This window comes from Panthera tigris, chromosome A3, assembly GCF_018350195.1.
Source record: "Panthera tigris isolate Pti1 chromosome A3, P.tigris_Pti1_mat1.1, whole genome shotgun sequence".
NCBI classification, from domain to species: Eukaryota; Metazoa; Chordata; class Mammalia; order Carnivora; family Felidae; genus Panthera; species Panthera tigris.
The window spans coordinates 102,453,425-102,465,795 of record NC_056662.1 but is presented as its reverse complement, the minus strand read 5'-3'; the positions used below and the strand labels follow the sequence as shown (position 1 = coordinate 102,465,795).

Sequence of the window (12,371 nt, the reverse complement as noted above, 5' to 3'; positions counted from 1 at the left end):
TTAAAAATCATGACCGGGGCGCCTGGGCAGCTCAGTCAGTTAAGCATCCAACTCTGGATTTCAACTCAGGTCAAGATCTCATCGTTCGTGAGTTCGAGCCCCACATCAGCATCTGCACCGACAGTGTGGATGGAGCCTGTTTGGGATTCCCTTTCTCTCTCTCTTTCTCTGCCCCTTCCCTGTTCGCATGCATGCTCACGCTCACGGTTTCTCAAAAAAAAATGCACAAACTCAAAAAAAACTAAAATAAAATAAATAAAAATCATGACCATACCAATCACTGACATGTAGAGAAAATGAAACCCTCACAATTGATGGTGAGAATGGAAAATGGTACAGCTGCTCTGAAAACTACTATATGATCATTGATCTCACCGCTGGGTATCTACCCTTAAGAAATGAAAATTTATGTTCACACTAAAACCTGGACATGAATGTTTGCTGGAGCTGTATTCATAACTGCCAAAGACTGGAACCAATTCAAATATCTTCAACGGGTGAATGGATAACCCATGTGAAACATTCACACAATGGACTAGTACTTAGCAATTAAATGCAATGAATTGCTGACACTGGCAACACCTTGGATGAATCTCAAAAGCATGTGGGAATTTTGCAGGGTGATGAAACTATTCTGTGTCCTAATTATGGTGGTTATTACATGAATCTATACATTTGCTGAAGTTCACAGAAATGTACACAAAATGAAAAAGTTAAATTTTTTGTGTAATTTTAAAAATTAAGTTTAAAAAAAAAAAATAAACACGTTAGGCAATACATACCAAGACTACAAGTCTACTTCTTTCACAGATTCCGGGGAGGTAAGGATAGGGCGGCATTCCTTCACCCTTCAGACAAGAACTCACCCACTGATAAATGCTTGGTGGCTCAGAAGTAAAAAATGATGGATGATGCATAAATCCTGTTTGACCTTTAGAATTAAACAAATGTTTATAAAGACACAAGACTACATGAAGACAATACCATTTTATTCCACAGGGAAACTGATCAACAGAATCTATCATTTGGAAACAATCAGAATAACATTTTCCCATATTCTCCAAAATGCTTCATGTTTTCTGCCACAGTAAATAACGGACTATATTATAATATGTAGAATCTAAATGACTACTATTTTATCCCATCCCGCATTGAAATTTAGCAAATCCTTGTACTCAAGGCATATAAAGAATCTAACTAAAATTTTCTGCCCTAATTCTTATGGTGAGAAAACAAGAGATACCGAGGAGTCCACTCTAACAAGTGGGCCCCAATCTTGAGTCCCTATAACTCAAGGTTTAGGATAAAAGAGCAGTAATGGAAATGTTCTATACTTACACTATCCAATATGGCAGCCACTAGTCTGATGTAGCTACTGAAATGTGGCTAGTGCAACTGAGGAACTGAGTTTTCAGTATGAATTAATTTAAATAACATGGTTGGTGGCTACTAATTGGACAGATCTAGGGCAAAGCCTCCTTAGCACTTAGGGATGGGTAAAATTTTTCCCACACACGAAAATTAATGTTATCTCTTACTACCAGTCAGAGATCAAACAGTACAAACTGAAACCTACTTAGTGGAAAGATACCACCTCTGACTTAAGAGACTAATGGTAAAAAATATATCTTCGGCTATTCCCCCAGAAAGATACAAGCAAAGTCACTCACTGTTTAGAAAAACTTTAATGGCACAAACACTTACCTTGATCAATTGTGCACACTTGTCCAGTAGTTCTGACAAGTGTTGGGTAATCTCTATAGTAATGATCTACATAAGGCTCCAATTTTAAATCCCTAAAATAGTAACACCATATAAAAAAGAAATCACAAGAAAGGTATTAAAGTATTTTCCCCCATAGAGTTAGGATTCACCAGTTCAACCTTTCAGTTTAAAAACTTATGACAAAGAAGATCATCAAATCTAGAGTCTTTTTATTCTATTTCTGGACCTGAAAGTGTCCAGTATGACATATGCAACCCAAACTCCCTTCTGCTAGATACATTTTATGGGGGTAAAACTAGTTTCTCCTCTATTATTCATTAGTTTTGTAATCTTCAGCATGTTATCTCTATGAACCTCAGTATTTTCTTCTAGAAAGTAGGGAAATTCCCACTCGGAAGTTTTAAAAATCAAATAATATATATATGTAAAAAACACCTTTTATAAAATGTAAGACACTATAAAACATTATTTATTTCAGAAAGTCATGATTATGGTTTGGAAATCATTTCATTACAAAAAGAATTTCCCATGACAGTCATGATTTGTCATAAGAGAAAGCGACCATCAATTAAAACTGCCACATCTCAGAAAACAATCTCGGAATCTTGAGGAAGATCAGAGAAACTAGAAAATGTACTATAATCTTAACTCAGAGGTTGACATTTCAATTAAAATTCAACTTTCTATATCACCAAGGGTTACAAAGGCTGAAACAACACCTAAATGTGACCTTTAGAATCCAGTGCCAAAAACAATCTTATCATGGATACACTACAAGAGTCTCAAAGACAGGGATGATGACAGACTGAGACAACAAAAACACAGCAAAAAGAGCCCACACCAGCAAACAACATTCTTGTTCTTAGAGACAATTCTGGACAAGTTTCCTTATCAAATCATAACACCTACAATTTACATATGTTAACTGCGATCGTGTTAACTGTATCTCCAATTTGATTGTCGGTATTATTACAAAACAGCCAGGTGTTATTATAGAACTTCCACCACAGTGTAGCCAGTCATCTTGTCAAAACGAAGAGCTGAGCACATCACATCTGCTGTTTAACATAACTTTTGTGACCTCCCACTAATCTTAGGACAAAGACGAAGAACCCCATTAACGGCCCACAAGGTTTTTTCACAGCCAGTACCTTCAAACGTTTCTGTGGTCTATAGAAAAAGCTCTGGTTTCCCAAAAAGGTAGACTTCAGAAATTTATTTTCAAGGTTCCTCTATGATATTCATGGCTGAGATCAAATCCTCTAAGGACCTCTTGGCATTTTCTAAGCTACAAACAATATTTACCTTGCCAACTGAACAAGAAGGCCAACAAGTGAACGGATTCCTTCTCCCATTAGAGTATTCAACTTCAGCTCCTCGTAAACAAGGTGAAGAACAAAAAAAATCGCAGGTATATGAGTAAACAGAAGTGTAGAGGAATCCAGAATGAGATTCTGTGAAAAATCTTCATCCTTCATCTGTGAAACTTCCAAAGGATTCAAACATAAAGATCTATTCAAAAGATGAGACTCAACATTCTGGTGGTAGTCTGAATTCAGTAAATACTCCCAGTCCTGAGAAAAATGAAGAAGATGTTAATTTTTAAATAACACCTCCTCGTAAGGCCATCATTAAAACAATTCAAGTTCCATTTTTACATTAAGTTGAAAAAAAACTCAGAATACTTAAAAATTAGGATCCACATCAAAATAAGCTAAGCAACTTCCAGATGCCAGTAACAGACATTAAGACAAGCCACTTCAAAACCCATTTGAAAAAATTTAGTCGTGCCCTTTGAGGAAAGGGACTATGGAGGAAGAATCCCACTACTTATATAGAGACTGACAAAGATCAGGTGATTAGGTGATTTCCTATGAAGCAAAAAGAATGAAAGGCAGGAAGTGCAGACAGGCAAGTTTAGTGACCACTACACTTATCTGTGTTTTGAGGGGAGAAGTCTACTTACATCCAGTTAGTGTATTTTTCTATGTTTATAAAATGCTGGGGCTAGCATTACAGCCTAATAAACTTCATCTTATATTCAGACTGATTGTGCTACATTTTCCAAGTACTGAGTCTGTTTTGGTTTCTACTTTGATTTATTGTATTGCATTGACAGAATATAGTTTATGCTATTTTCAGGTCTTAGAATTTCCTGATGCTTTTCCAAGGCTTAATACAGTGTGTTATTCTAATTTAAAAACTCTTGAACCAGGGTACCTGGGTGGTTTAGTCATCAAGCATCTGACTTCAGCTCAAGTCATGATCTCAACAGTTCACAAGTTTAAGCCCCACATCAGGTGAGCTCAAGTCCCACTTTGGGTGAGTACAAGCCCTGCTTTGGGTAAAAGCACAAGCCCCAGATGAGCTCCACTTCCCTCTCTCTCTCTGCCCCTCACACACTTATACCCTCTCTCAAAAAACAAAACTAAATGCTTGGACCAGATAGAGAAAGAACAAACCATAAAAGTAAAACATGGAGAGGCGCCTAGGTGGCTCAGTTAAGCGTCTGACTTCGGCTCAGTTCATGATCTTGCGGCTTGCGGTTCGAGCCCCACATCAGGCTCTGTGCTGACAGCCTGGAGCCTGAAGCCTCCTTTGGATTCTGCATCTCCCTCTCTCTCTCTCTGCACCCCCCCCCCCACTCAAGCTCTTTGAAAAATAAACAAACATTAAAGAAAAAACATTTTTTTTTAAAGTAAAAAAAATTGATAAAATGAGTAACTAAAATTTTTTTAAATCTGCTCATCCAAAGACATTATTAAGCCACAAATTCAGAGAAAATATTCCCCAAATGTACACGACAAATAACTCATATCCAGAATATATAAAGAACTTCTATAACTCAATAAATATTTTTAAAAATCCAATTAAAAATATATAATAGATTTGAGCAGAAACTTGGCAAAGAGATGTGTTGGTCACTAATATCACTAATAAGCACATAAAGAAGTGTTTAAGGGGCGCCTGGGTGGCTCGGTCAGTTGAGCGTCTGACTTCGGCTCAGGTCATGATTTCGCGGTCTGTTGAGTTCGAGCCCCGAGTCAGGCTCTGTGCTGACAGCTCAGAGCCTGGAGCCTGCTTCAGATTCTGTGTCCCCCCTCTCTCTCTGCCCCTCCCCCACTCATGCTCTGTCTCTGTCTCAGAAATAAATATTTTTTTTTAAAAATTAAAAAGAAGTGTTTAACATCATTAGTCATCAAGAAAAGGCAAAAATTAAAACCTAAGAGAAACAACTTTATACACAATCAAATGGTTAAAATTAAAAAGACAACTACAAATGTTGGCCAAGATAAAGAACAAGAGGAACTCTCATATGTAGGAATGTAGGAACGAAGGACAATGAATTTGGGAACCAGCAATGACCCAACAATTTCACTATGGTATTCATCCATAAGAAATGAAAATATGTGTCCACAAATACTTGTCACTGAATGCTGGTGGCAGCTTTATTCGTAATAGTCGAATCACGGAAATAGCCTAGGTACCCATCAGCAGGAGAACAGATAAACAAGCTACAGTATGTGCATGCTATTCAGCAATAAAAAGGCACAAACTGCTGAGCTCTGCAACAACAGGAACGAATCTCAAAAACACCATGCTGAATGAAAGAAACCTTATACCAAAGATTATGTACCACATTATTTCACTTATATCAAGTTCTAGAACAGGCAAAAATAGCATATACTGGAATTCAAATCAGTGGTTGTTTCTAGAGTAAGGGAATGATTAAAAATGGCCCATGGAAACTTTATGGAATAATGGAAATGTTTTAAGTTTTGAAAGGGGAGTGGGTTACATGAGTACGCATTTGTCAAAGTTGATCAAACTGTAATAAGATCTGAGCATTTCATTTATGTAAATTATACCTCAATTAAAAAAAATTTTTTGAACCACTAAGAATACATGGAATCTAATATGACTGAGAACCTAAATTGGAGGATTAATTAGCAGTAAAACATCTACAAATGCAAACTCAAATCATGGACCATTATGCATGCTCAGTCATTTTTAGATGATCATTAATGACAAAAGTAAATGAATAACCACAGAAAACAGAACATATCCTGCCCTTCAAAATAAATGTTATTCAGTATTAAAATAAAGCAAAAGGTGTGAGAAATGTAAATCAATAAGAATACCACTTCTACAGACTATAGTACAAATACCCACAAATTAATTTTTATTAGCAAATAATAATAATGATGCTTACATCATCAGATCCTGTCTCAGAAGGCCTTGCTTTTTTGGGTGCAATGACTGGGGAAAGTGATCCTTCAAAGTCAAACTGAAAGATAACCCCAAAAGAGAAGCAAATTCATATAAATGTATCATTGTCAACTGGTCAACTTAAAGAATTTAGAAATCAGTTTCACCAACTATGGAAACTAATTGTGCATAATGAAAGAGAATAGATACTTGGGGTAAAGCCCTCTTAACTCGCCCTCAAATCAAACCTTCCTCCCCACAGACCAAGCAATTTGTGTGTGAAAACAATCTGGGCTACAGAGAACAAAAATAAGCCACGAATCAGAAGACACAGTCGAGACCCAGTTTTGAGCAAATCACAAGTCTGTGATTTCTCTGTGATTCAGTTTCTACATTAATAAAACCAAGATGATTACTACTAATCCTAGCATAACTTGTAGTCGTTTTATAAAGATGAAATGAGAAATTATAGTCAAACATGCTTTACCACGTTATAAAAACTCAATAATTATAATTACTAGTAAAATGTTATCATTAAATATTAAATGACATTTGATTTACCATATAGTAGACACGATAAGCGTTAGTAGTATTCCGTTTTGTTAAAGTATACCTATTAGTAAATTGATCTATGTACTCTAAATATTGTATTACCAATTATGCAAAAATTTCATTAGTAATAACAGAATAACTCAGAAAAAAAACCAATTATGTATACTTACGTTTCGGGTCCATGCTAAGCGGTCTGTGTTATAACCCATCATGTTCATGAGACAAGTCACAAATAAATTCCACTCGGAGTGATAACTGGGTCCTCCCGGAGCACTGTGGACACTGTACCACTTGACAAGCATCTGAACAGCTATTTCTTTTGGCAGGATGAACTTAATTGCTTGCAAACACGTTTGCACTATTAAAAGTAAAGAATAATTTTAGTATGCTTCCCATGCGGGCATTTCTTTTTCCCTTTGAGTAAGAAAGTTTTCTAACTACTTCTGTGTAAGGGCCAATTACTCTGAAAAGGGAACTGTCACTAAAGACCAAGAGGGAGCAAACATTACCTGGCCGATCATCTGAAATTTAAAACAACTACTAAATTCAACAGGACTTCCAAGAGGTCTCAGGGCACCTTTCCGCGTGCTAATTGTGGACCAGAAATAGAAAACCAACAGTCCAGCTTACCTGAGACAAACTGATTTATATTCACTGCCCGGGCAATTATTAATAGCTCCCCATTTTGATCTCAAAAGATTCCAGTTTGGGGCACCTTGGTGGCTCAATCAGTTAAGCATCCCAAATTTTGCCCAGGTCATGATCTTAGGGTTCATGAGTTCGAGCCCTGCATCAAGCTCTCGGCTGTCGGCACAGAGCTCTCTTTGGATCCTCAATCTCCCCCTCTCTCTGCCCCTCCCCCACTCGTGCTCACTCGTGCTGTCTCTCTCTCTCTCTCTCTCTCAAAAATAATGAATTTTTTAAAAAATATATTCTAGTTTGGACAATAAAGATCATTCTATCAAAAACACAATTTCTACATGAATAAGTTCATATAAAATACTGCTTAAATACTTCAATAAATATGTAATATTCAATATATGCCACCTCAAATAGCAATGCTTACCTACCATTAAACAGTGTTCTGCATGAGTTAACATTCCTGTTAACCAAAACTTTGTAACTTTTAATTATTTCTGACACCATTCAATTTATAAACATTCTACATGTTTTTGTCTTAAATAGATCGGTTAATACTACATAATTTCTACCTTTCTTATGGACTCCACACCATTGGATAAATATCAGTTACAGTGCTCTGCTGTCCTACTACTGCTGTAAAGAGACCTGGGTCTGCTTTTCGTATCAAGTGCCCCCAAACTACAATGTTTTTGCATTCTCACATCAAAAGAGGATCGTTTTCTTCCTTTCCCATTGTCACCAGGCCCATCCTCAGCAGCATATCCTTTTTCTCATCAATTTACTATGTGTGTATACATACAGCAAAAATTAGAGTCAAATAGAATAAATGTTAGAAAACCAAATAACCACGTTTGTCATGGTTGAATCCAAAGTAAGTGTAAACCAGATACTGCCTGAGGAGCTGAGGACACTTAAAAGCACAGAAACTTACTGACTTCTGCTTGGCTATAAGAGTAAGATTTTACTCTGTTTTCATTTATTTTATTTAATCTGTTATTTGTTTTTATATGCTTTGTTTAGGCTTATACTTCCAAGGCACATAACCTTGAAATTACTGGCTAAATACCTGAAAAGCAAGGTATCTCTACACCTATTCATAGTATCATTTTACCACACCAATGACAGATATTTCCTAAAATGAAAAAGTCATTCTAACCTACTTACCAAATTCCAGAAATCACACACAATCTGCCAATGCTTTGCTTTGGCACTTAGATTTTGGAACCAATAGATGTTGTGAATTTTCTTATACATTCTTTTCTTAACTTACAATTATTGACAAATCCTTTCAATCCTGAGGTTTTCTTTACTATTGTATCTTCAGAAATATTCTCCACCTAGTATTTTCCAAATTGTATTTCAGTAATAATTTAAGCAGACTCCAATTTTATTAAAATATGTCTGACTGTATTTTGACAATATTAAGTCTTATTCAATTAAGGCAATTACATTAATTTCTCAATTTATGTAACAACTGAGAGATTTATTTTATGATTAAAAGCCATCACATAGGACAAAAACTATTTTAGTTGCTTAGGTTTCCCTGTTTCTCAGATTTTCTTGCAAGAGGCACGTCCATATATTATAATCTCATCGCATGGCATTCTTCCACCTAAAAATCTCAAGAGAAAAAGAACCAGTGCACCCCACACAGAGTGGACACTGAAAAATGCTCCCCAGCTCTTCACAGCTTCTCTGCAAAGTGAAAAATTCAATCCCATAATTTCAAAAACTGCAAAATTTTTAAAATCCCAATTACTATTACAAATCAGCAAATACTACAAATCTCACCAATCAAACTGAGAATACATGGAAGTGAGGTCTGACCTCAAACATACCTAATTCAGAGGTGGCAATTTCAGGAATAGTAATCCTAACCATGGAGCCGTTACTCAATTCCTAAGGGGAAAAATGGAAATAAACAGGAGCAAGTAAATAGAATTTGTGCATTCTAAGTCTTTGAATGTCTTAAAAATGCTATGCTTTGTAAGACTGTTTGCCTATCAAAACAAAATTCAAAAAATAAATGAAAAACAAAGATTTTTCAAAAAAAAAGAAAAAAAAATATTTTTAAACAGAACTGAATACTTCCAAATTTCAGAAACTATAAATGTGCTTATTTAAAAAATATTTCCAGGGCTCCTGGGTGGCTCAGTTGGTTGAGCTTCTGACTTCAGCTCAGGTCACAATCTCTCAGTTCATGAGTTTGAGCCCTATTACATAGGGCTGGCTGCTGTCAGCGCAGAGCCCGCTTCAGATCCTCTGTCCCCCTCTCTCTCCCTCCCCCCACCTCTCTCTCTCTCAAAAAAAAAAAAAAAAAAAAAAAAACAACTTAAAAAACATTTCCAAAAGTTCTTGTTTTAATGAAATGTCTAATTTTTTTTTTTAATTTTTTTTTCAACGTTTTTTATTTATTTTTGGGACAGAGAGAGACAGAGCATGAACGGGGGAGGGGCAGAGAGAGAGGGAGACACAGAATCGGAAACAGGCTCCAGGCTCCGAGCCATCAGCCCAGAGCCTGACGCGGGGCTCGAACTCACGGACCGCGAGATCGTGACCTGGCTGAAGTCGGACGCTTAACCGACTGCGCCACCCAGGCGCCCTGAAATGTCTAATTTTTATGTTAAGAGTCACTATCACTGCAAATTAATTTTTAATGAAAAGACAAAAGTCAACAGAAAATTCAACTGTTTGAACAAGATCCATTTTCAATAATTTTTTAATAATGAAACTTTAGAAAAACTGAGAATTACTTTAAAGTAAAAAGGTACAAAAAATAACACGCTGCAAGAGGTTTTAAAAATCATGAAAAAAGGCTTTCATTTTTCAGATAAAATTCTGCATTCTGAAAAATTTGAAAGGAAAGTCATATTTTTTAATTTTTTAAATATAATTTGTCAAATTGGCTGACATACAACACCCAGTCCTCATCCCAACAAGTGCCCTCTTCAATGCCCATCACCCATTTTCCCCTCTCCCTCACGCCCCATCCACCCTCTTTAAGAGTCTCTTGTGGTTTGCCTCCCTCCGTTTGTTAACTATTTTTTTCCCCTTCCCTTCCCCCATGGACTGTTAAGTTTCTCAAGATCCACATATGAGTGAAAACATAGGATATCTGTCTTTCTTTGACAGACTTATTTCACTTAGCATAATACTCTCCAGTTTGATCCACGCTGTTGCAAATGGCAGGATTTCATTCTTTCTCATTGTCAAGTAGTATTCCATTGTATATATAAACCACGTCTTCTTTATCCATTCCTCAGTTGATGGACATTTAGGCTCTTTCCATGATTTGGCTATTGTTGAAAGCACTGCTATAAACATTGGGTACGTATGCCCCTTCGAAACAGCATACCTGTATCCCTTGGATAAATACCTAGTAGTGCAACTGCTGGGTCGTAGGGTAGTTCTATTTTTAATTTTTTGAGGAACCTCCACACTGTTTTCCAGAGCGGCTGCACCAGTTTGCATTCCCACCAAAAGTGCAAGAGGGTTCCCTTTCCTCCACAAGGGATAGTCATATTTCTTAAAGAGCTACCTAATCTTTTTAATACAAATATACTTACCAGAGTTACTCTGTTACGGACAGGGTCTCTTATAGAATGAATGTAAGTTCCAAGCTGCTGGAAAGTACAATCCTCATTATAGAGAGAGTCATGAAGTTTGGAAGAATCCCTCAGTTCTGCAACTGGGGAGAATAGAACAACCTGCAAAAAGTCATAAATACAACATATATGAAGTATTTTTGCAGGAATTAAGGATAAAGAAACCTTTTTTTACACATGGTCTACCCAACAATTTTACATAATGATTTAAAATCATTCTGCTCTAGATACGATGAAGTGCCTCTCAGCTGGCAAAGATCCTCACCCAAAGCAACTAGAAAAAGTCAGTAAAATAGCAAAACATCTGATCAACAGGACTGGAGAGCTATGGAGACAACCCAGACCTGAGGGGCCAAGATGTAGGAGAGAAAGAAGAGAGTCACAGGGAGGTAGCCCGAAATTCTTACACTGCTCTTATATATACACTGCTCTTTCCGGTCTCGGCATTTGCAGTATCTAGCGAGGATTTGGTAGGGAGTATGGATATGTTGAGTGTGCACTGAAGGGCACCGCTAAGAGGAAGAGGAGGCAGCAGCACTTGTGGCAATCTTACAGGGCTAGACACGTAGACTGTAACTTGGGAAGCCAAGACAGAGAGGACTTGAGGATCTAAGACCCCAGAGAGAAAGGAGAACAATGAGAAAGCAAAGAAACAAGGCAGGTACAAAGTGTTATTTCCTCTACAGACAAATATTTGTTCTGAAAATATGAGAACATTTACTTGCTCGATTGTAGATATTCAAACAAAAAACGTAATTGATCTTAGTTACTCATTACATGCAGTCCTAACTACTGACCCTTTCTATGTCCCTATAATTCAAATTACAGGATATCTCTAAGTGAATACCTTGTCAACACTGACAGCCAATCAAGTATATTTATTAAATACAAGCTTCTACTCCCACAGCTGCCACAAAAACTGAGTTCCGTTGGTCCTGAATCTAAGTCTGGTGCACAGTCAACCAGAGATGTGGAAAGCCATTGGTCAATGTGTAATACTGTGATCTTGTCACCTCATGGCTACCACAAAGACACTAACCATCACAGCTTAATGGAATTCTAAGAAAACTGGGAACAATTTTACATTATAAAAGACAAAAATTCTTCCAAATCACACAAAACTCTGACACTTCTCCTGCTCCCTTTTGAATGTTCCACAAATGTCCTGGCTTAAAGGGAAAAAGCTCCACACTACACATATTTAGAAAATAAAACCAGGACCTAAACATTAACTGGCACAATTAACTGCTGGTACCACACTTCATTTTGAACTTCCCCTACACATCTGCACCCAAATGTCTCTCAAATACAGACCTCCTTTCTCCAGGCTTCTAGGTAAGCATGGGTATCCACCTAGCTTGCCCAGAGAACTCTGACCCTTGTTCCCCAGCACGTCTCCCCAGCACAGCACAAAAGCAATCTCTGACAGACTCTGCCATTTCCACTTCTCCAGATCTCTATGTCACTCCCCTCCTTTCCAATATGCTGCCATAACTGCAACCCTCTTCCCACCTCCTGAATGAACACAGAAAACACTCAGAATTTCACCGGTCTATCTTCAGTTCAAAGACAAACATCTAAAACACAGATCCTGGGGTGCCTGGGTGACTCGGTCGGTTGAGCGTCCAACTTCAGCAC

At 37.2% G+C, this 12,371-nt stretch overlaps 1 protein-coding gene across 6 annotated transcripts in view; it reads right to left on the bottom strand.

Annotated features, from left to right (window-relative positions):
• Positions 1-12,371, bottom strand: part of ANAPC1 (anaphase promoting complex subunit 1) — a 96,224-nt gene that overhangs the window by 57,272 nt on the left and 26,581 nt on the right. For all 6 annotated transcript variants that reach the window (XM_042982009.1, XM_042982013.1, XM_042982014.1 and 3 more), the window contains 7 exons: positions 10,695-10,835; positions 8,967-9,027; positions 6,657-6,844; positions 5,939-6,013; positions 3,031-3,299; positions 1,705-1,796; positions 783-931 (listed from right to left, as the gene is read on the bottom strand). In XM_042982009.1, coding sequence (XP_042837943.1) covers positions 783-931; positions 1,705-1,796; positions 3,031-3,299; positions 5,939-6,013; positions 6,657-6,844; positions 8,967-9,027; positions 10,695-10,835 — 975 coding nt within the window. The remainder of the gene's footprint in view (positions 1-782; positions 932-1,704; positions 1,797-3,030; positions 3,300-5,938; positions 6,014-6,656; positions 6,845-8,966; positions 9,028-10,694; positions 10,836-12,371) is intronic.